General features: G+C 38.9%; 1 protein-coding gene across 9 annotated transcripts in view; it reads right to left on the bottom strand.

Moving 5' to 3' along the window:
- Positions 1-1,481: 1,481 nt before the first annotated feature.
- Positions 1,482-23,511, bottom strand: part of LOC149441566 (uncharacterized) — a 179,739-nt gene continuing 157,709 nt past the window's right edge. For all 9 annotated transcript variants that reach the window (XM_089657170.1, XM_089657162.1, XM_089657161.1 and 6 more), the window contains 21 exons: positions 23,411-23,464; positions 23,269-23,322; positions 22,594-22,647; positions 22,065-22,118; positions 21,813-21,920; positions 19,754-19,807; positions 18,895-18,948; positions 18,467-18,520; positions 18,186-18,239; positions 17,949-18,056; positions 13,373-13,426; positions 13,231-13,284; positions 13,025-13,132; positions 12,882-12,935; positions 11,491-11,526; positions 11,222-11,275; positions 8,509-8,758; positions 6,547-6,659; positions 5,575-5,643; positions 4,189-4,422; positions 1,482-2,649 (listed from right to left, as the gene is read on the bottom strand). In XM_089657170.1, the coding sequence (XP_089513296.1) occupies positions 2,503-2,649; positions 4,189-4,422; positions 5,575-5,643; positions 6,547-6,659; positions 8,509-8,758; positions 11,222-11,275; positions 11,491-11,526; positions 12,882-12,935; positions 13,025-13,132; positions 13,231-13,284; positions 13,373-13,426; positions 17,949-18,056; positions 18,186-18,239; positions 18,467-18,520; positions 18,895-18,948; positions 19,754-19,807; positions 21,813-21,920; positions 22,065-22,118; positions 22,594-22,647; positions 23,269-23,322; positions 23,411-23,464 (1,821 nt within the window). In that variant the 3' untranslated portion in view covers positions 1,482-2,502. The remainder of the gene's footprint in view (positions 2,650-4,188; positions 4,423-5,574; positions 5,644-6,546; positions 6,660-8,508; positions 8,759-11,221; positions 11,276-11,490; positions 11,527-12,881; positions 12,936-13,024; positions 13,133-13,230; positions 13,285-13,372; positions 13,427-17,948; positions 18,057-18,185; positions 18,240-18,466; positions 18,521-18,894; positions 18,949-19,753; positions 19,808-21,812; positions 21,921-22,064; positions 22,119-22,593; positions 22,648-23,268; positions 23,323-23,410; positions 23,465-23,511) is intronic.

Raw genomic sequence — 23,511 nt, forward strand, 5'->3', positions numbered from 1 at the left:
TGAGCAATGATATATGTGGGTCTCCATCGCCACTACACACAATTCCTGGGAATCCTCCTAGGGGAGTTTCCTTTTCCCTTCTACACTTCCTCTTCACTTCCACCCATAACTCTCCCTAAACTGACCTATCTTCCCTCTGTCTCTTTTCTATTTCTCCTACTATGATTGCAATATACGACACTCTTGTTATTGTCCATATTATCTATCAGGGGCAGACTGACAACTCATGGGGCCCCCAGGCAATAGGGGATCATGGGGCCGCTGTGTCCTTGCCCACACTCAAACCACACCCAAAAAAGCCTATGAAAGGTACCAGGGGCATCTCATGCGGCCCCCTACTGACCCTGGGGCCTCGGGGAGTGCCCAAATAGTCAGTCCGCCCCTGTTCCCTATGTAACATTTATTGCCTTTATGACCGTAATGTTTACGTGCAAATATGCAACCTTTGTATTTCTTTACAATTGTCTAATAAAAGAATGAAGAAAACATTGTTCGATGTAAAATTTAGAATTATATGTATATGGAGACAGCCATATTTATATTACATAGGAAGCTCTGCTTCAAGCTTGGCAGAGCTGTACGATGGTTGTTCTTTACTGCTTCTTCCCACAATAGGGGTGATGTACTAAAACTGGAGCACTCAGAAGCTGATTGGCTACTATGCACAGCTGCATATTATTCTAACTTCAGTTTATTCAATTAAGCTTGGACAATAAAATCTGCACCAGATTTTGCACACTCCAGTTTTAATAAATCCCCCCCAATGAGTCAGCTGATTTACTGACAACACTGCATTCCTTGTATGGCTAATAGCCCAACTGTAATTACGAAATTAGGTGGAGTTATTGTAGCAGCTAATCTACCCAGGCTCCAGTGGGTCATCTTTAAATCTCACAATCTGAGAAAACCAAAGAAAACCAAACATGAAAATGTAAAAGTCACACATGGGAATTTACTGCAAAAGTAGTTAAAATATGTACCCATTGAAAATTTACTGTACATTCCCTTTTAAAAAAGTTATCCGGAAAATGTTTGCAAATAATTTTTAAAAGGGAGAAGGGGTTTCTCAGTAAATGCAAAGTCAAGCCTGTAAAGTGATCTTTGACCTGTTGGGTGTTTAAAGCCTTTTCTGAGCCCAGACACCAATCTGTAACTGTTTTGCCTAGTGACCCACAACAGCCCAGGGCTGCTATTTGTAAAGCACCATAGAAGTGACTTCACTGGAGCACCTACTAATACTTTGTACTCCAATAAGTTCACCTGCTGACCAGAGTTGCCTGCCATGTAGTAAGTGTCATAAGGTCATATGACTCTTTATTTATCCAATAGACAGCACTTTCTCTTGCAGGCCTGATGCATAAATATGGCATTACCCAGAAGACTTTTCCCTCTTTGGAAAGGGTTAATCATGGTGAAATGTGAAACCAGTAATACGTTGTTTTCCCCAAATCCCCCCTTTAAAAAATGCACCCATCCTGCCATTTTATTCCTCTGTGGATTTCACCTTTTGCACATCATTTATTTAAATAAAAAAAGGAGGAAACGGTAGACACAGAGCAGGCCAGGGAACAGGAAGTGGCAGTTAACAGGTGGTAGAGGGGACACAATGGACAGACGCTGACAGGAAGTTGATTGTCCAGGCAGGAAGTCATGTATGGACATGCGCAAGAGTAGAAAAAAAAAACAAATAAAAAATAAAAAAGCAGCAAAATTATAGATTATATATTACAATACAAAAAATACTTACAAACATTACACAGTAATACTCTGAGCACCTGTGAGGTTTTTTTTTTTTGTTATATATATAATCTTGTTGGTCAAAAAATAAGCTTTACTCCAAGCACCATAGTGAAATCTTGTTCACAGATAATTTCGTCTTCTTGTCTGTTCAGGACATTTGTTTCCAAAAAACATTTTTCCCACGTTTTTCGTGTGCCAGGCAGAAGGGGAACTTTATCACAAATTTTATTACTTTTTAAATAAAATTTAAATCTTTATATCCACAGAAGAAAAAAAACAAGAGTCCTGTTTGTACGCATCTGCATGTGTTCTTTTTTTTTTTTTTTAAATACTGGAGACGAAAGAGCTTGAAAGAAAATGTAAAGAAAGAGACAGCTCTGTATGGGTGAAAGAAGTGGCTCTCAATGTCCTCTGTGTAGATTTCGGTAGGACATAGGACATGAACACCATGTTTTCTGTATGGGAATGGTGTTTCTTTTACCATTTATTTAAAAAAAGCCTCAAATAATTCTAGCTAAGAAGTCTATGATAAACTCTTTCTTTGGTCATCAGAAGATCCGCCCAGCTATAGGTCATTGTCACGTGTTGACCAGATTCTTTTGGTCTCTTGTTCCACCTCGCTGGAGGGGCTATCTTTCTGCTCCTCAGCTGAGCTTCTTCAATATTGGTGTACAGAAGTAAAGGGGAGGGGTTGCTTCTCCTTTTTTATTTTCAGAAAGGGATACAAATGGGTAGGGGGGATGTCTCTAGTTTTGTTTTGCCTCAGCCCAGAAAACATACAGGTCCCACTTCAAAGCCAAATTTCTGGTTGGGTTCTCCAAAGTCCATGAACATAACGTCTCTCAAAGGAAGATGATCCACAATGGGTGTGTGAATCTCTAATACTGTCTTGTCTGTGCCCTTCCTTGCCTGTAGTAGAGAGAAGAAAGCATTGAGGTGAGAGTTTTATTAGTCATATAGTAGTCCTGCACTAGCCACCCTTACCCCTATCTGTCTATATATTTCATAACATGTAATTAAATATGGTTCTGGGCCCAAGTTCCTAAATCCAAGAACAAAGATTTTATATAATGCAGCTTACCGGATTTTAGATGTGGGGGGTTCATCAGTTTTCTTTTTTTTGGGGGGGTGGGTATTTTTCCCCTTTTTTGCACCCAGTGATCCTGCCAATAAATAATTTCCTGTCCTAAGGTGACAGCACTTTATCACTTTATCTATGGAATAGCACCATTATCATGCTAGGTTGCTTACACCTAATTTAGACTAAACACTTTCCCCTCTTCTCATCTCTATACAAAGCAGGGAGGTGTTCTGTAGGTTAGAGACGTAAACTTCACAATATGATAACACTGCTTGAAATTTAAGTGCATAACAACTAGAGTGCACACAAAGTTGTGAGTTTCCTGGATTTCTGGCAGAAACAACAGGTATTTTTAACACTTTTTAAACAAATATAACAAAACTCTTGCAATTGTATATTTAACAGACCAAAAGGGTGCAAATAATAGAATAATACTGTCAGGTTGCAAGAGGACATTCAAGTAATAAAGTTTGCATGGATTCGCGATATAGGCATTGAAAAGCCAAGGCATGCTCTTGCACCTATTGCTGGAGTTTGAGAACAAGGGTGGCCTTGAGTCGAGTATTACTCTAGTAGCTAATTCCTGTAAGTATTTATAGTGCCCATTGGCATTTCTTAGTATTTTTCCATCAAAGAAGCTAAATCTACGTGCGAAAGAACCCTAAGTTGAACATTATGTAGATACCGCTGTGTCTAAGACTCCCTAATGGCGGCCTAGAGCTAAATAATCTTAAAATGTCCCCCCCCCTCCCTCCATTAACACCTATACTAACTACCCTGTAGAAGGAAGATGCTTGTACATGCCTCTTCTCAGGGTGTTGTGCTCTGGTCACGTGACTGTCTCCCAGCAAATGGCTTCAGGAGAAAGGAAGGACAGCCAACAACGGATGCCCCATAATAAGGTTATAGATGACATAAACGCCCAGGTATTCCATCCATTGTCAGTGCTCTGCCCTGAAGCAAGCAGCTAGGGAGATCACATGACCAGACCGGAGCGCTCTCCAAATAGGTAAGTATGTGCATCTTCCTTTTACAGGGTAGTTAGTGTAGGATTTAGAAGGGAGGTGGGAGCAGTTTTAAGCATAGTTAATAATAGGCTGGACTTCTACTTTAAATAGTTTCCAATAGAAGTTAGAACAGAATGTTCCTGAGTAAAGAGACTGCTCTCCTACAAACTCACAACTGGCATCTTAATAATTTGAAATCAGTCCCTATTAATGATAACTATGATCCCCACTGTCCTAACCCTCTGCACCAATGCTCATAGTCAACACTTCAAGAAGGTTGTTCCCCATTGATACCCTTGGATCTATAAATAAAACCAATGTTGTTTTCTGTACATAGATCCTATGTTCCCCCTTACTCACCGCACAGCCATCTCTGAGGGCCTTGATGTATGGACTTGTGTGGAAGGAGAGATCCTCATCATTGGAGCCCATGAAGTGCAATGCCTTTTGATAGGTGTCACCTGAGGCTAGGTGCCAGGCAGCAGAGCGATGGCAGTGATATGTGAAGTTCTGGCGAGCACCCACACTTAGGAGGCGAAGGAAGGTCAGTTGGACAACACCAATGGGATTATCATCTAAGTCCACATAAGAGAACTGCAGAAAATGATACACAAACACCAGTGAGGGAACATCAACAGAAAGAATCAATATGATGCACAGTGCAAAAGTAAAAATCTCTTGGAGATCGACTGTGTTGTAGCAAAGAGTTTATCACGTGTGGGGAACAATGCAGTTCTGATCACAAGGATAAATAACAGCAAAACTTATACACCACCAGTTGATCCAGGGAATATCTGATTGCCTCTTGGGGATCAGAGAGGATTTTTTTCCCTTGCTGGAGCAAATTGGATTTGCCATGCTTTATTTGGATTTGTTTGCCTTCCTCTGGATCAACTATGGGTATTGGGTTGTGCATATGGAGGTTTTCTGTTTGAGTGTGTTGTTTTTCATTATTTTCCCTGTTGGTTGAACTTGATGGACTTGTGTCTTTTTTCAACCAGATTAACTATGTAACTATGTAACCTCCAGGTAGTATCTAGGCTTGAACACTCCCTCCTGCCTACATTTCTATAGGCCATTGAGGCAGCCCATTTGAGTTGCCACTTTCAACTAGGCTTCCTTCAAAGGTTGCTAAGGGTTCCTCATGCTGTAGCTGATTAACATTTCATATGATGACCCTGCATAGTGCCAGGGCCAACATCACTTGACAATGCCAGTAGCACAAAACCACTTAGCTCTTTAACGCTTTGTAAAGACAGCCATCACTGTAAGGGTTGCATTCCTCCTACTGACCACCAATGTAAGAGGCATTTTTTCCCATTGATCCTAGATGATTTGGTTTTAGTAAGGATTTCCAAAAATTTTAAAATTATGATAGGGGTTCTTATGGGGTAAAAAGTTTGAGAAAGGTCCAATGAAATGTATGAATGAGGAAACAGAGTAGGTAAGCTTAGACCTGACATGACCAGAAAATGTTGAAACCTTGCAGATCTTAGCAGCTCAAGCATACTTTAAGTGCAGATAAAGAAAAGGATTCTTCTGAATGGAGGCAGAATGAATAATAAAGGGGAAATGTAATGGGCAATTTTATGAGAAACACGTGTTGTATTCAAGTATTCATGAGAGATATAATAGTGTTTGCAAAATTACCCACATACACGTTACAGCTTTTTAAAAAGATCATTGGAGTAATCACGGACTGCTGATAATGTGCAAAGCATCTCTGAAGCATTATTTTTCTCTTACCCTACTGCCACTCCTGAATTTGCTGTACCAAGTCTCTTTCTTTTCAGAGCTCCAGGGAGACATCTTCACCTAAGTGACAAAGAAAAGTTAGTAAGCCACCATTGTACATCTTTGACCTGAACAATCACCATTAAAGGGAGCAAATTCTTATTAAAACTACTATGGTGGATTTCATTCTAGAGTGCAACCTCTTTCATTCCTTCTGCCTTTGTGTGTGATGTGGGGAATGGACCACTGGAGGAGCTGGCAGACAGAACTGGGATTGTGTCGGCAAGTGCATTGTTAGCTGAGCACTGCATTGTCCATTCATTAAAGGGAATGTTTAATCTTTTAATTTGTTTTTCAGATATAATTCAAAGTGATGTAAATAATCTTATCAATCACTGGTAACCTTCCAAAAAATTGTTCATGTGTATAATTGATTATATATGTCCTATATGGTCAGGTATATTTCTTTAGTACACATGCAGACTCGGCTACACAAAGAGGTGGATTTGCTAAAACTGAAGAGCGCAAAATCTGGTGCAGCTGTGCATGGTCGCCAATCAGCTTCTAACTTCAGTTTGTTCAATTAAGCTTTGGCGTACAGTCTGGAAGCTAACTGGTTTCTATGCAGAGTTGCACCAGATTTTGCACCCTGCAGTTTTAGTAAATCTCCCCCAGTGACTACTTTTTACTGCTCTTCCTCACAATGCAGTTTTCTGATTTGGCTGCTTCAATGAACAATTAACCCCCTGTATGGTTGATATCATATCTCAGCAGCCATTAAGCAACAAGCCAGAGGATTTGTAGTGGTTTATCTACCCTGCCTCCAGTGGAATATTTAAAAAAATGTGTGCAAATAATGAATAAAGCTGAACATATAAAACATGAAAGTAACATTAAAATTATTTTACAGCACTCCAAAAGTGACTTACAATAAATGCACACCAAAAATATTTTATGATTTCCCTTTTAAAATATACTACTTACCTTCTCAATGCGCTTGCTGGGTAAGATGCAAGACTCTGCCCCCGCGGTGAAGTTACAGAAGACTTTGAAGGAGTCTCGTGCACAGCCCTTGTTAGGATCAATCCAGTATTCACCTAAAACAAGAGGGAGTTTTAACTATGGTGTGTGACTTTATGTAATACGGCTCAGTTTTGGAGCTTTCACAATTCTGCTGCTTGGCTGCTTCTGGTACAGGACAAGGTAAGTATACAGAACAAGAGGTTTGTCTTGTGTTTGGCTTCGTATGGGGAATGTTTAGAATTTTTTTTTTTTATTATGGAAAGTGCGAACACCAACATTTTTAATGTATTTCTGATCAAGTAAATATGAAATATTACTTATAAATTCACAGAGCACAGAGATCCCTTTTACATGCTTTCCAGGCCTTCCTTGTCTACTATGCATAAAAAAGCTCAGTAAAAGGCTCCATATCTCAACCCAGTTCAAAAATGGTAATAAAAATATATGACTCCATTTAAAAAGAAATACATTTAAAGAAAGCAAATTAAATTTATCCTAAAATGATAAACTTACCACAGATTAAGGTTTAAGTGCTAGGAGGTTAGGTTATGTGTTTAGGACTCATGCAGGTAAATAATTAAAGTATCTACTGGCCCCATGACATATATACTAGGGTTCCTGGATGAGGAGCTTTATACACTTTAGGTCAGAACCGCTATTACTAGGCTCTTGTTCTTGGCATGCAAATGCATATTGTTAAAGTGGCCTGCATCCGCACCCCTACATTGGAGGAGTGGCAGACGAATGCTAATTCCACCTTGTTGAATGAGAAACAACTTATGAGGCAGCGAGAGACTCCCTTTAAATTCAATAAGATTTTGGACCCTTGGCTTCAGACTTCAGGTTTACCCCCTATAGCTCTTGTGTCCTTGCGTATTCTACAATGTTAGCTGTTTTTTGTTTTTGGTCACTGCCTGGAGATATGTGGGTACTAAAACACAAGAATTATATGACACCGTAATTAGAAGGAAAGCACGAAATGTTGTGGGCATAATTTTGGCACATTTCGTTTGGACGTTGTACGGTGTGAGTTTCTAAACGGTGTTTCAATGGTTTATGTCAATACTATATGTAAATTATGCCTCACTGTAGGAAAAAGCAACTTAAGTCAGAAAAGTATTAGGTGTTGTGATGTGTTCTATTGCAACATGACAGCAGGGATGCAATGTAGTACTGTTTTGATACCACTTATAGCTTTGACCCCTTCATATTTATGTGTATATAAGGATATTAATGTCTTAGCCAGATTGTAGGTTGTTACGTTGGAGCGATTTTGTGGACTGTAAACTGTTAAAAAAAGTATTTGGGAAAAAAAGTATATACTACATAAAGCATTTTCTTTTTATTTAAAACATTTCTTTTCTTTGGATTGAGTAATTGGATCTTTTGTAAGGTCCTATTTTTGTGTCTCATTTAAAAGAGATATTCTTTCAAACAGAGAAAATTCCCTCTTAGTTTCACCGGAAAGTTTTTATTTAGATAAATTCTAGGTGTTAGGGGGTGCTGTAGCATCAAGGATCTTTTTTAATTTAGGAAAACTTAAGTAAGCTGCGGGATTTACATGTTCTTAGTACCAGCATGAACTAACAGAGCCATGTTGTACGGTCGAAGAACCTATGTGCTGTACTAAATTTCACATTTAGGTCTTCTGCTGCAATGTAGAAATATCTCCAGTGCTGAAGTGTCACAACAGAAAAAACTGAAGCCCAAAATGGGGTTTTCAGAAGTCTACCCATCAAACTTCCCACAGACTCAATGAGAAATAGAATAATGTTGGTCCTAAACTGCCAGAAGACCTCTCCCATCTGCAGAGCTAAAAAAAAACATATTTTTTTATATTTTAATTAATGATTACATAAAACTTTGCTTATAAAACCCCTATGAAGTTTAGCCCTTGTTGAGCCTGTCCTTGCTTTTACATACCGTCTGGAAGATCTGGATGGGACAATTGAAGGTCCTGGCATGTCCGAGCCGGGTGTTCCTTTGTACCCTTTGGTGCTCTGAATAACTCAATGTCTTTCTTTATAGCATTAAGAGATCCATAGATTTCCTCCATGCCATCAGTATACTCTACAGCCGACTCTTCTGCCATGATCTGACTGGCATCAATGGAACGTTTATTCTTCTTGGGCATCTGGAAAGGCAGTGGCTGGATGGCCTCCCCTGGTGGGCCCTGTTGAGGATGCATGAACAGTTAGCAATAAAATCCAACACACTCTGGGGAAGATTTACTAAAACTGGAGCACTTAGAATCTGGAGCAGTTGTTCATGGTAGCCAATCAGCTTCTAACTTCAGCTTGTTCAATTAAGCTTTGACAATAGAAAAAAAACCTGGAAGCTGATTGGTTTCTGTACAGGGGTTTAAGCAGATTTTGCACTGTACATTTTACTACAAAATATTTTAATAATTATTCACAGACGTATGTACTTGGAATCAACGGTATTTATTAATTTCATATGCAGGCTCTGCTTCTTACTTTACAATGCTACACAACGATTATACTTTAATGCTCCTATTCACAGTGCATCCAGAAATTATTCACAGCGCTTAACTTTTGCCACATTTTATTACGTTACAGCTGTATTTCAAAATGGACCCAATTCATTTTTTTCTTCAACATTCTACAAACAATACCCCATAATGACAATGTGAAAGAAGTTCATTTTGAAATCTTTGCAATTTATTAAATGTAAAAAACCAAAAAAAAAATGTGTACATAAGTATTCACAGCCTTTGCTCAATACTTTGCACCAATTACAGCCTCAAGTCATTTGCTATAAGATGCTATAAGCTTGGCACACCTATTTTTGGGTAATTTCTCCCATTCTTCCTTGCAGTACCTCTCAAGCTCCATCAGGTTGGATGGGGAGCATCTGTGCACAGCCATTTTCAGATCTCCCCAGAGATGTTCAATCGGGTTCAAGTTTGGGCTCTGGCTGGGCCACTACAGGACATTCACAGAGTTGGCCCGTAGTCACTCCTTTGTTATGTGGGCTGTGTGCTTAGGGTCGTTGTCCTGTTGAAAGATTAATTGTCGCCCCAGTCTAAGGTCCAGACCGCTCTGGAACAGGTTTTCATCAAGGATGTCTCTGTACATTGCTGCATTCATCTTTCCTTCAATCCTGACTAGTCTCTCAGTTCCTGCCGCTGAAAAACATTCCCACAGCATGATGCTGCCACCACCATGCTTCACTTTAGGGATGGCATTGGCCTGGTGGTAAGCGGTGCCTGATTTCCTCCAGACATGATGCTTGGCATTCAGGCCAAAGAGTTAAATCTTTGTTGCATCAGATCATAGAGTTTTGTTTCACATGGTCTGAGAGTCCCTCAGGTGCCATCTGGCAAACTCCAGGTGGGCTGCCATTTGCCTTTTACTGAGGAGTGGCTTCCGTTTGGCCACTCTATCATGCAGGCCTGATTGGTGGAGTGCTGCAGAGATGGTTGTTCTTCTGGAAGGTTCTCCTCTCTCCACAGAGAAATGCTGGAGCTCTTTTAGAGTGACCATCGGGTGCTTGGTTACCTCCCTGGCTAAGGCCCTTCTGCCTCGATTGCTCATTTTGGCCGGGTGGCCCGCTCTAGGAAGATTCCTGGTGGTTCCAAACTGCTTCCATTTACGGATGATGGAGGCCACTGTGCTCATTGGGACCTTCAATGCTGCAGAAATGTTTCTTTACCCTTCCCCAGATCTGTGCCTTGATACCATCCTGACTCAGAGGTCTACGAACAATTCCTTGGACTTCATGGCTTCGTTTGTGTTCTGACATGCACTGTTAACTGTGGGACCTTATATAGACAGGTTTATGCCTTTCCTAATCATGTCCAATCAACTGAATTTCCCACAGGTGGACTCCAATCAAGTTGTGGAAACATCTCAAGGATGATCAGTGGGAACAGGATGCACCAGAGCTCAATTTTGAGTGTCATGGCAAAGGCTGTGAATACTTCTGTACATGTGTTTTTTTCGTTTTTTATTTTTAAGAAATTGCAAAAATTTGAAAATGAACTTCTTTCACGTTGTCATTATAAGGGATTGTTTGTAGAATGTTGAGGGAAAAAATGAATTTAATCAATTTTGCAATAAGTCTGTAACATAACAAAATGTGGCAAAAGTTAAGCGCTTTGAATACTTTCTAGATGCACTGTACAATACAAGTCCAACTTAATAAAAACAGTGCACACCTTCTGTTGCTGATATCTTAACAGCTTTAATGCCAAAAAGATCTGGACCCTTTTAGACCGTAAGCTCCCAAGAGCAGGGCCGCCCTAACCCTCTTATCTTGAATTGTACTGTAACCGTACCATCTGTTGGCAGTATATAAATCCTGTATATTTTGTTTTAAAATGTCAGCCAAATTACAATTTAGCATCACTTTAACAAATTCAGACAAAAATGTTTAATGTATTTATTACTTCTTACAGTAATCCCCCTGACAATGCTTTAAGCTACTTTTCTCTCCCAGAGAATAGCACCACCTTTGTCCAGGCACTATCCAGGATCATAATCTAGTTACTGGATTAATATGCTAACTTAACTTCTCGTGATAAGATATACCATATGCTACTGGTGTGACCTAGGTCTCACATGCACAACTTTTCTGAGGGAGAATTATATTTATGTGACAAAGTTTCACTTACCGGAGGACCTGGAGGACCTTGTATTCCCTTCTGTCCCTTGGGTCCAGCTTGTCCCTGTGTGCCAGCAAAAAAAATTTAGATAACTTGGTATAGACAAGAACACAGAGAATTTATGAAAACACACATAGTTGTATTTAGAATATCTTTCAGTAGTTGTAGCATACTAGTGTACCATTCCTAACAACATGAAAAGTATAGCGTTCATAAGCTGTGATGTACGAAATCTAGACCTGATCCATATAAAATGGAAGCAAGAAAAAATTACTCACCGTGGCTCCTTTAGCTCCCTTAGGACCTAGAGGACCCTAAACAGGATATAGGCATTAAAGAAATATTTAAATGTAATACATGAATAAATAAATATAATGCATTTACATCATCTCTGTCATCCATGCAACAAGTAATGGAAATCACTGAACTACTACTCATAAGGCATTGCAACTGTGCTAAAGAAAGAAAGTCAATCCAATTTAACGCACACTCCGCTCCTCACAAGACCTCCTTCTCTCTAGTTCCCTAGTCTCCTCCTCCCATGCCCGCCTCCAGGACTTCTCCAGGGTGCACCCATCCTCTGGAACTCCCTGCCCAAAACCATCAGATTATCACCTACTCTCCTCTCCTTTAGGCGCACCCTGAAAACCCATCTCTTCAGGGAAGCCTACTCCACCCCCTGCTAACTTGCGACCTCCTCCACTCTTCCTACCACTCCATCCCCCACAGCTATCTCCTCCTGTGCCACCATCCCCTCCCTCCTAGATTGTAAGCTCGAAAGAACAAGGCCCTCAATCCCCTCATGTTTTGCATTGTATTGGTATTGTTCTGTCACATGTTCTGTCCCCCTTTGTAATGTACTGCGCTGAGCGAACTATTGGTGCTTTATAAATACTGTATAATAATAATAATAATAATAATAACTTTCATCTAAGCCATTCATCCATATTCAGCAGTCTACTTTCTGGTTTCTGGTAAGAACTGCAGGCTCTTGTCACATGACTATACTTCCCTTTGATGCTGCAATGTGTGTGTGGCTGGAGTGCACTCAGATAGAGGGAAATGGATCAGTGTCTATATTTGTAACTAAATTCAGAAACAGATCGCAAGGCAAAAAACAGTCTGAACGCATCTGCTGGTATGCAGGCACAAGGCTGGTTTACCCACTGTGTGGGGCTGCAATGAGACTTGCGAAGTAGTGTGCCTCCACTGATGACTGTCTCTTAGTGTGTAGCAATGATACTTCTCTAAAGGAGGAATGTTTTCTGGGCCAAACCAGGATTCAAAAATGACTGTATGGTTGCTTTCTAAATTCTGGTGCTCTGAAATTGCAACGACTATAGGGATTTCATTTTTGGGACAACTTGGTGCACAAGATAAATTCAAAGATATAATTATCAGAGGTTGGGCTGTGTCACCAGAGCCATTTTAAATGAGAAATCTTCATGTTTTAATAGAGTACAGTTTTAGGTGTATCCTTTCCATGATTACACCACATTCATCTGTAGTTAGATGTTGGGAGGTGGTCAAAGCCTGTTTGGTTACCCTAAAAACATATTTTCACATAACCTAAGACTTACATTGGATGTGAAAAACCAATCCATTCTCTAAACAATATGTTTTTCTCTCTAAAATAAATTACTTTTCAATATAAGACCAAGAAACTTACAGGGGGGCCAGCAGATCCACCTGGACCGATAGGACCAGTGACACCAGAAATACCCTAAGGAAGGAAGGGAGACAGAGTCAAACACAAATAAAACTGTGCATTTATACCAAATGACTCCTCTGAAATGAGAATGAATTGCTCACAGGCTCTCCTTTCTGTCCTGTTGTCCCATGTGGTCCTGGAAGGCCTCTGTCTCCTTTCTCTCCTTGCTCTCCAGTTGGACCAATAAGACCAATAAGTCCTGGGTGACCCTGAGGGAAGAAGGGAACATATGTTGGTAAGATCATTTATCATCATGACATCTAAGTATACTCCATATATCATACACATCATGTTATTAGGTTCTTACCTTCTCTCCTTTAGCTCCAGTATCTCCTTTCAAGCCTGGCAACCCAGGAGGTCCCTATGAAAAAAGCCAATTTAAATTATTTTCTCCTGAAATATATACTAATATACCAGTATGGACATGGACATTCAGACAACACACGTACCACTGGACCTGGAGGTCCGGCTTGACCTGTTGCACCGGGACGACCTTGTTCACCCTGTAGGTAATGAAAGGAGATGTATGAATGTATTTATGTTTAGCAATTTATACACCCTTTATGTTAATTTTCAAACTGTGCCCATATTTCCAATGCTCTGAAAATTGTGGTTTAGTTGTTTTTTAGTATGAAATCAAGCTCAGTACATTTTTTCTTATGGTTGTAGTTGACCAAATGCTCAGCTTTGTTAATCAAATGATTTGAAAATAAAACTGGAAACATGGGACAAAAAAACAGTCAGTTTAACACATTGCTGGAAATTAATAAATAAATGAAGTTGGAATTTGATTACTGACAGGCTATGAAGAACCAATGGTAAAATGAGGGATCCTGTAATGTCACTGTTGGGATTAAAAAGCTGATTCCAAATAATAGCTAATGACTAACACCAGTTCTGTCAGGTCAGTCTTGATCATATGGGTTTAAGGCCAGAACTGAAACACAGTTAATGTGTGTGAGGTCTTCAAAACAGTAATAGACTGGGGTGATCCAGATGGCTACCCTCAAACAGTCCATCTCTTCAAATTTTGGCAATCATGTATGAAGATGTGATGATCAAATGCAGTCCAAGAAGACGTAGATCTTGATGTGAATGGGGCATTTGAAATGGATAGTAGATGAGTTCATATGGGGCCTAACATAAGTGTTCCCTCGGCCTGGGTGCTAAACCTCCAGAATAATCACATTTGGCAATCTACAGTATATGTATGGCCATATATGCAGGAAATATGATAGCTTCTAAACTCTTCATGTTCAGAATGTCCTTTGCTTAACATGATACACAGGGGAACTTTTTGGTAAAAAAAAAAGTGATTGAAAAAGAAAATGATTGAAAGATGTGATTTAAAAACATGGTTGGATGCTTATTCTGTTTATTTCTTTTGAGTCAGGACCCATTGGAACTTATACATGTTGGTCAACATTTTCTTGTATATTTATTCATGAATTCCTACATGTATTGTCCAATCAAAATATGCATACATTCAGTATGATCAGTGGATGCTTTGTTCTTTAAGCCCGGGTTCACACTGATGCTGTGCGGAATTCGCAGCGGTTTCTGTGCGAATTCCACACCGCATCACAATCGCACCCCGTTCATGTGAACCACTGCGGGTGTGTATGTTAAGTTAACAACACCCCGAAATCCGTCCGCAAAACATGGTGGAATGTGCAGAATCAGATCGCATAGGTGTGAATACCCATGCGATCCGATTCTAGTGCGTACCAAAAAAAGGTCCTGCACATTTTTGGTGCGGATGCGGTACAATGTGAGCCATATAAAATGTATGGCCCAAATTGCACAGCACAGAATTGGCTTGTGATTTGCACAGGAATGCGGTGCAGTTCCTGTGCGAATCACATGCGATGTGCTGCACCACACGAGTGTGAGCCAGGGCTAATTCATAGCGCAATTGTGATCAGTGTGCACCCTTGTGCCTTGGTGGTTGTATTTTGTAAAATGACCATAATAATATTAAAAAAAGAGATCCAATTAAAAAACGTAAGAAGCCAGAAAAAAATTGTAAAGGAACAAAGTTTCACACTGCCAACATTCCAGAAACTTGTTTCAACACCTTCTTAAATATACCACACTGAATACATTTTAAGATTGAGTGGATAAGGTGCTGTATGCATCTACTGACTTTTGAGTGGTTCTAGGTGTTAAGGTATGGCTGGGAAGACTTTGCTTTTTAACTGATAATTTCTCACCTAGCACCACTGATAGCTCTGATGTGTAGCTTCTATGGTTCTAGAAAGGATTATACAAGTGCTTTGCACAAATTAAAAGTAAATTAAAACAGTCAGTGCAAGAATGATATAGGCATCATAAGGTACTTACTTCTACCTGTTTCAGTACTAGACATTGACCTGATCTGCCAAAAAAGTAAATGCATAGCGGAGTCCAAGAATCCGGATACAAAATTATGACCAGATGTTACAGAGTCTCCACTTTTCTAAATAAAATCTTCCCTTGGTCTTTCCCTGGTGCTGGCGATGTAAGTGCTCAAGGAGAGACATTCAACGACTAATCAAGCAACTCATGGGAATAGAACTAACAGGCAATTCCACAGCCCTTCTCTTGACTCCACTACCCAAGGCCAGGTAAAAAAAATTCCCTACATATTCATCACCTCAATGAAGCAAGATCATGCATATGTCTGAAGTGGAAGAGTTCTAAACTCTCCTCTACAGGCCTGTTGATCTCAGCAGTTTTTAACCATATGGAAGACCTTACTACCTCATTGAAACGCAGGGAAGAAAAATTTCACTCCACTTGGTTCTACTGAAATGATTTCTGCTTCATGCAAAGATATCAAGAATACATTGCGACCCAATCTGAGATTATTAATGGGACTTGGCTAGATATCCACATGGATTCCCAACCTACACACTGACAGTGGGGCCTTGGGGAGAAGGAGTGTGAAAGGGGCGCTTTCCTTTAGTCCCTCTGTCTCTTCCTGGTTAGTGGTTCCTTCTCTCCCGCAGTTTCTTTCCTGTCACCCTGGTTCCCTTTTTTCTTTCTCTTTGCCATCCATTCCACACTTACCCCCCTTTTTTATATTCTGCTGAATGACATAAACTTTATTAACAATGACAATACTAAAAGGCCACATGCTAACATCATGACCAGCCTGAAGAAACTCTGCTATGTTTGATCTTTTTTTCTGTCCTACATAGCAATGATCAAGTTTTGAATGTGTCTTCCTCATAATGCATTTGAAAGATCACCCTGGAAAAACTTTATGTACTTTATCCTGTCAATATGGAATAACAAAATAATGAATTTTTAAAATATTTAATGTAAATTCTGCCTTTATGAAAGTTAGTGTGTTCATAGTTCTTGGTACAGTCACTTCACCAATACCTACCCCCTCTTGTCCCCTACATGACAGAGCTAATGTCTGGTAGATGTGTATAGCACTGAATTGTGGCCAAAATAGAACACTGTACAAGTGTACACCATGCTTGTGCTGGACTACTTCCTCTGAATGAGTCCTGAAAATGGTAGAACCATTATGATGTCTGCTATATAGCATCACTCTTTTCTTGGCTAGCTTAGCCATAGCACAGGTTTGATTAAAACCATATTCCCAATTATAATTCATCTTATATCAATTAAGTGTTTAATTACTTCTATATATAAAGTCATTTTATGGTATACTCCAGAAGATGCCTTTAAAGAGCCAAAGAACATGTGTTTTCATTGATAGGTGTGAGTATTAATTTCCTAACCTTTTGGCTTCCATGCTTTTAAACTATCAGCGTAATTTTATCAAACACGGTTATTTCTGGTAAATTGAGTGCCATGACATAAAATATTTGGAGACTAATTTAATCAGTTATTTATGTGAGTCTTGACTATTTGACTTGTATACTGACTTTTTGTAACAGTTTTCAAATTATTGTAGAAGACCATAAATTATATGTTTATATGAGTTGGAGCTCAGCATCCATGGAACACTTAGCATGAGCATTATTAACATGCTTCTTGAACTAAAAACTAAAAAAGAGACCAATAAAGCTATACTGGTTCCCTATGTGGGTGTACTGAAGAAATAGTAGATTCAACTACCACCTAAAGCCTAAATTGCTTTCCTTAGTTTTGGATGGAGTGGGAAAGAATTAAAAGTTCTATTAGGTTTTTACTGCTATCCAGGACTCCACTAAATGCATTTACTTTCATTTACTGCTTTGCTGACCAGACAGGAAGTGAGAGAAAATCAGCAACAGGGACACAGACAGATATAAAAATCTGATGGGGGTTCCAAACCTTCCTAAGCACAGGTGCCATTCAGAGATCGCTTTGCATTTTCTCAGTAAATGCAAAGCAATCTCTGATTGAACAAGATAGAGAGGAGGGGCAATAATGTCACACTCTCCACCTCATCCAATCAGAGAATGTTTTGAATTCATTAAGAATATACAAAGCATTCACTGAATGGTTCCCATGTCCAGCAGCCTATCTCCTGTGTTCATAATGCAACAGGGCAGCTGATCAGCACAGGAAGCAAGTAGAGATCACTGGAGTAGAGGTGCCTACTAAAGTGATTTCCAGCTTGGATGGCAGATGGCAATAAAAAGCCCAACAAAGATTATAACCCTGCCCTGGTCCATCCAAAATAAAAGAAAATGCTTTGAATGAAGTTGGACATTTAAAATATGAACAAAAATATCAGATAATTAGCAAAAAGTGGAGTAAAACCAACTGGAATTGAGCTATTGTCCAGTTCAACTGCCTGTTCTCATTTTTCAAATGAAGCACATACTCTGATAGTCCTGGATAAATCAGTGCCTTGTTTTTTTTAATGAAAGTGCAATAAAGTCATATTAATCAATGGGAATTTAAGTGGAGCTAAGCCTAAGTTTTGTAAAGCAGCGAGCAGGCAGCCAAGATTAGTAACATGTAGGCATATTTTGACAATTAACATTTTTTTGTGTTTTTATTAAGGGTGACTCATACATTGTTTGACTTCTACCAATGAGTATTGTCTAAACACATTTTATGAAGCATTTCACTTACCACAGCACCAGGCAAGCCTCTCAGTCCTTCGGGACCTTGTTTTCCTGCAGGTCCCTGAGGTCCAACAGCTCCTGTCTTTCCTTGAGGTCCCAAAGCTCCAGCCTCTCCCTGAAATTAACCATTGCCACAATGAGAAAAACAATTTTATTCAAAGGTAAGAAAAAGCCTTTTATAAATAACACATGTTTACAAATCTTTGATTACAATTTTTGGACCTTAAAAATATCAGAATGGTACCTTAGCTCCTTTTTCCCCTCCACGTCCTTCAGGGCCAGGTGGACCAGCAGGACCCTGAAAGATGAGCAAACTGTGAGACCCAAAAAAACAGGAAAGCAAGATGATCAAAGGAAAAGTAAAAGGTAGGTTAAAAAAGAGGTTATCTTGTATTTATCTTTAATTTTGTTAGTGGGATTCTTGTATCAAATCCAGAAGATATAAAAATGACAAAGGTCGTTGATCAGGATGACTACCACCAGGACAAATAGTTCACAAAATATAAGAATACAGTATATACTTACTCTCTTGCCGGGAGGTCCAGGGGGTCCATTCTCACCAGTTGGACCAGGAGATCCCTGTTAAAGAAATTAGGAGATCATACTTATAAACAAAACATAAAACATTAAGACCTATATCAAGGATTGCATAGACAGATGTCTCATGAATATATCTTATTAAATGTTTATTATAAAATACAATTTAATAGTTTGTCATTTTCACCTCTGTAAGCTGTAGAGTCTGCAAAAGCTTTTTGCATCCAGTATATTCTTGGTTCATTATCATATGTGCATGTGAGTTTAATCAGTTGTTATACATTAAATAACTGATGTATACCTTATTATAAATTGTGTTTTTGTTGATTGGTTATGGGTTCTCTTTTATAAATGGTACCTAATGCATTGTTTGTTGTTTTTTCCCAATATCTCAATGTTTCCTTTTGTTTACTTACCGCCTCTCCTTGTTCTCCATCTTCTCCTCTTTCACCCTTTGCACCATCTTGTCCCTGTGTTAAAAAAAAAACACGAATGACTAAACTTTGAAGATGTTAAAGGACATAATAACATTGCTTCTGAAACAGAAACACAACTCTAAACAATGGTCCATAGGTTAGATAAGGCCTCTTGAAGGCTTCTTTGGTAGACAGAGGCTTCCTTTAACATTACTTATCCAGGAAACTGCACAGGGACAGCACTGTATTTGCACTCTAGTAGCTCAATCTCTCAACTTCCTTCAATCCATACTGAAGTACAATGTTTAAAGGAATCCTGTAGTGAGGAGGCATGGAGGTGTCCACTGTTGACCTTTACTACCAGGTTATACTAGTTTTCTGTCTGTCATGCGGACCCAATGACACCAACACTTTCTGTGTTGTTCTAGAATCAGGTATGCAGATTGGAGTTTTGACTCCACTCCAGTTTCTTGATCTGCATACGTTTTCCAGCTCAGTGTTTTAAAGTAAAAGCCAGAGACAGCCAGGCTACTGGAATTTGTAGAAAGAAGTAGCCAGTGTATTAATAACCTCTGTAATATTAGGGGTTTCCTTTTAAAATGAACTTTAAAAAATGTTTAATGCAGAGTGGGAAATATTTAATCCCTGTCCCCAAGTCTTTACTTCTGTTTTACCCCAAAAGGATTATATACTTTCATTTCCAGTACTACTATGACAGCTAACCTCCCTAGCCCCCTGATGATGTTCTTCAGCGACAAATCTTCAGTTTAAGAAATCACAGATAAGTCATTTGCATTCCTTAAAAATCAACTTTGAATTAATTTGATAGACACTTTAAATTTATTGTCTCCATACTTACTCTAGGTCCCATCTCTCCAGGGGGTCCGGGATCTCCAGGGAAACCTACAGGACCCTGAATAATGACAAAGATAGTTAAAAGTAATCTGAGGTCATCTGAAGATCTGAGTCCACTAGAATAAAATGTTCATATTAAACACAACTGAATAAATATAACTAAACATAGGCTCAGCTGTGCATTTCACAAAACCACCCTTGAGGGTTTCAAAAATCATGACTATCCCACAAAAAAATAATAATAATACAGTTGGGGTATGTATACTATGTTGACCTATACCCATTTTGTTTTTAAAGGACTTTTGCATTGTTATTAGTTAACATTTTGTATTTACTATGGTTATCTAAAGTGGGCAAAGTGAATCTCTTACATATGTTTTATATACCGTATAGAAAAACTACACAAGAGTCAATGAAACTTGCCAAAGGCTTTTGCATAGGTAGTCCGAACTGCTTGGCCTAAGCTAAAATATCACTCTAATAAAGAGATCCTCCCTAAAATAAATAAAGAAATAAATAAAGAAATAAATCATTCAATCAATCAATCAATCAATCTCAAAGATGATGATAGCAGTTTAAGGCAAGCTTTATGGCTAGGCAGTTTTGGCTCTTTGAAAGATGATCCATTCCTTTGCAATCTTATCTATAAGACCACTGGACTTCCATGAACAGTTTATTTGGCGAAAATGGATCAGAAGGAGTAGTGCCACATTAAACTCTGTAGAGGCCCCCAGGCAGACCTTGGTTCCCCCCTCGCAGGCTTCTGGAGGTTTTTCATGTGCACGCTCTAGTGGGATAACATTGAATTATATAGTGTGCACTTCGACTGCTAAATGGAGACCATTACTACTGTACATTACACGTACGTAGGTTGCACCAAAATTTTTTACAAACTGAGTTCTGAAAGAAAGTGAGCTTTTAAGAGAATAACTATAATGTGAAAATAGTATTTTCCCTATAGAGTCTTTAATATATAGTTCTTCTTTGAGCTGATTTGTTTTTTCTATTATTTGTAAACAATTTAAGAAATCTTCATTGTAATTTTCTTTCAAGATGAAATGAAAATTATTTTGATCCTTTGACATGGGGCCTTTAAACTGTGTGAGGTCCATAGGTCAGTGCCTGCTCTGCCTATTTGGTAACTGGGCACTAAGTAGGAGCCTCAATCACCTAATGTCTATGAATTTACAGTATACTGCTCACAGAAAAATAGTTAAACCACAGTTATAAATGTGTTTTAGTGCTAACCCTACAGAATTTCATTTTCAAGTGGAAGGTTTACTAAATTCCAAAATAAAAGATTCTAAAATGCATTCAATCAGATTACCCTACAATTAAAAAGTACAAGAAATCCCCTTGCAGAGCATAACTGACAACTGACTACAATGTAATCTTTGGAAACACCCCAAATGCAGAGTATAAAAAAGTGGAGGACAGGACAGTATGTGGACACCATATTGAACTAGGCACACCTGAATGTTGATATTCTTTTGTAAAAACTCCACCTCTTGCATTGTTTTACTAAAAGCCTTTGCTAGAACGCTCTATTAGTTGACAGTTGACATATGGGTTGACGTTATATGCAGAACTATTACTTTTCAACTATAAAGACCACTCAAGAGAATGGTTTCATGCTTCTTGATCTATGAAGAGCATTCTGATCCTCTAAACAATTCTTGCGCTCCCTTCACCTACAGTTCTCTAGCTGAATTCAGCCACAAATATCCAGAGGTAGACAGACGAGGGAAACCAAATAAGGGAAAGTTTTCACAGTTTGTAAATTTTGAGGGGTGAAGAAGTTCCCTCATATCATTCTACCCTAGCCTAAAATTATTTATCTTAACTACAGCCTTGAGGTACTAGCAGATAATCTATACAGGGACCTGGAAGCTTAGATCTAATCCTGCATTGGTCTGCTAAACGTGTATGTCGTTGTATTTGTCTCAACCATTGGTTAAACGTTCAACCTACTGGAAGGTCCACTGTAGTACACTAATTATTTAACTAAAGTCTTTCAATTACTAGTTATTTCTAAGATGTGGAGATGACCTCTATATACTAACTGGATTTCCTTTAGGTCCATCGTCACCAACAGGTCCTTTTCCACCTGGGGGTCCAGGGTCACCAGGTTGACCAGACTCTCCTTTTTCACCTCTGTCTCCACGTGGTCCCTACAGGGCAAAAACCAAAAAAATATTTCAAAGGTGACATTAGTATACCTAATAATTCATTAAGCTGTGTGGTGCTAAGCAATGAATTATCACATATAATTTGACATGTATATCCATAAGACAAAACAATAAGTGAAAGCTCACCTTAGGTCCAGGTTCTCCTTGGATACCAGGAACACCTGTCTCACCAGGTTCACCCTAAAGTGAAAAATATAAAGTTACTATACCCTTTTTTATGTATCCTATGCATAAAGCAGCATTTCTCATTCACACTTCCTTTGGTTATAATCAGTTATCATTGTCACTGTTTTATGAGCTACCCTACCCTATCTATCCTGAAGCCATCAAAGTAACCCACCATGCTTGACACTGATTCTGTATGTGCAAAATTACACTTTACAAAACAAAAATCTACTAACGTTTTGCTACCATAGCTGACCACTGGTCAGGAAACACCTGGATTTGGAATTTTCTTTTTTGAGAGACTTCTATTTGAGATCTAACTTGTATGTGCTGAAAAAAATAAACTTGATGATCATCTAGTGTTTCTTTCACAAATGTACATGTGACTGTTTGTTTATGTTTGCATTGCATAAATATAATTTAATACACCCCATAATTATGTCACAAATTGAATGAGAACTCCTGAAATGTGTATATAAAAGGACCTTACCTTCTCTCCTTGAGGTCCCAAGTTTCCAATTCCACCAGGAGGACCTTGTGGACCCTGTAGAAGACAATAGAAGATTGTTATGATACAAAAGAATAATGAAAAGTGAGGAAACAAAGACGATAACTTGAGCAATGCTTAATAATAAGCTCAGAAAACAGTATTAGTAATTTGAAGACAATTTGAAACTCAATTAAAAGTAGTGTGATGGTGTGATGATTCTAAAAATATCAGGTTGGTACATATGCATGTATTCGGAAGGCCATAATTTTAAATTCTTGGGGTTTTTTTTACATTTAGCCATAGACATTAGAGGATAGTCAGACATGCAAGCATGGCCTGAATGACCATCCATCTTGGTCAGCTGTAGGTCACCTGTAGCTGTGGGGCAATGAAAAGTGCAGGGAAAAGCACATTACCTCCGATAATGGCTTATTATGGGGAAAACAACAGAGATTTAGACCAGGATTTCCAACATGTTTCCTTACTGTTCCCCCCTTTCCTAGATCTTTTGGTCAATGATATCTTCAGGTGCCATTAGACATGAAATCATCAGCCAATCCAACCAATATTAGATTCAGTAATCATAGTCTTATATCTATGGAAACCTGTCAAATGTTTGGATCATGTGGATAAGGGAAATATCAGAAAATGAATTTGTAGGAAACAAACACTCACATCAGCTCCAGATGGGCCAGCAGGTCCACGTGGTCCAGGTGGTCCGGGTGGGCCCTATGTTGAGAAAGAAGGAATTATCGTAAGAATGTTTTCTAACAAAAAGTGGAAGAAATTATATTGCATTGTACATGTGTACACTCACCATAGGTCCAACATCTCCAGTCTCTCCCTTCTCTCCAGCTGGTCCTGGTAATCCCTGCAATACAGGAGCATGTGTTTTTCAAATATATATAATACAATATA

This window comes from Staurois parvus, unplaced genomic scaffold (genome assembly GCF_062004578.1).
Source record: "Staurois parvus isolate SC_StPar_1 unplaced genomic scaffold, SC_StPar_1.0 ptg000973l, whole genome shotgun sequence".
NCBI classification, from domain to species: domain Eukaryota; kingdom Metazoa; phylum Chordata; class Amphibia; order Anura; family Ranidae; genus Staurois; species Staurois parvus.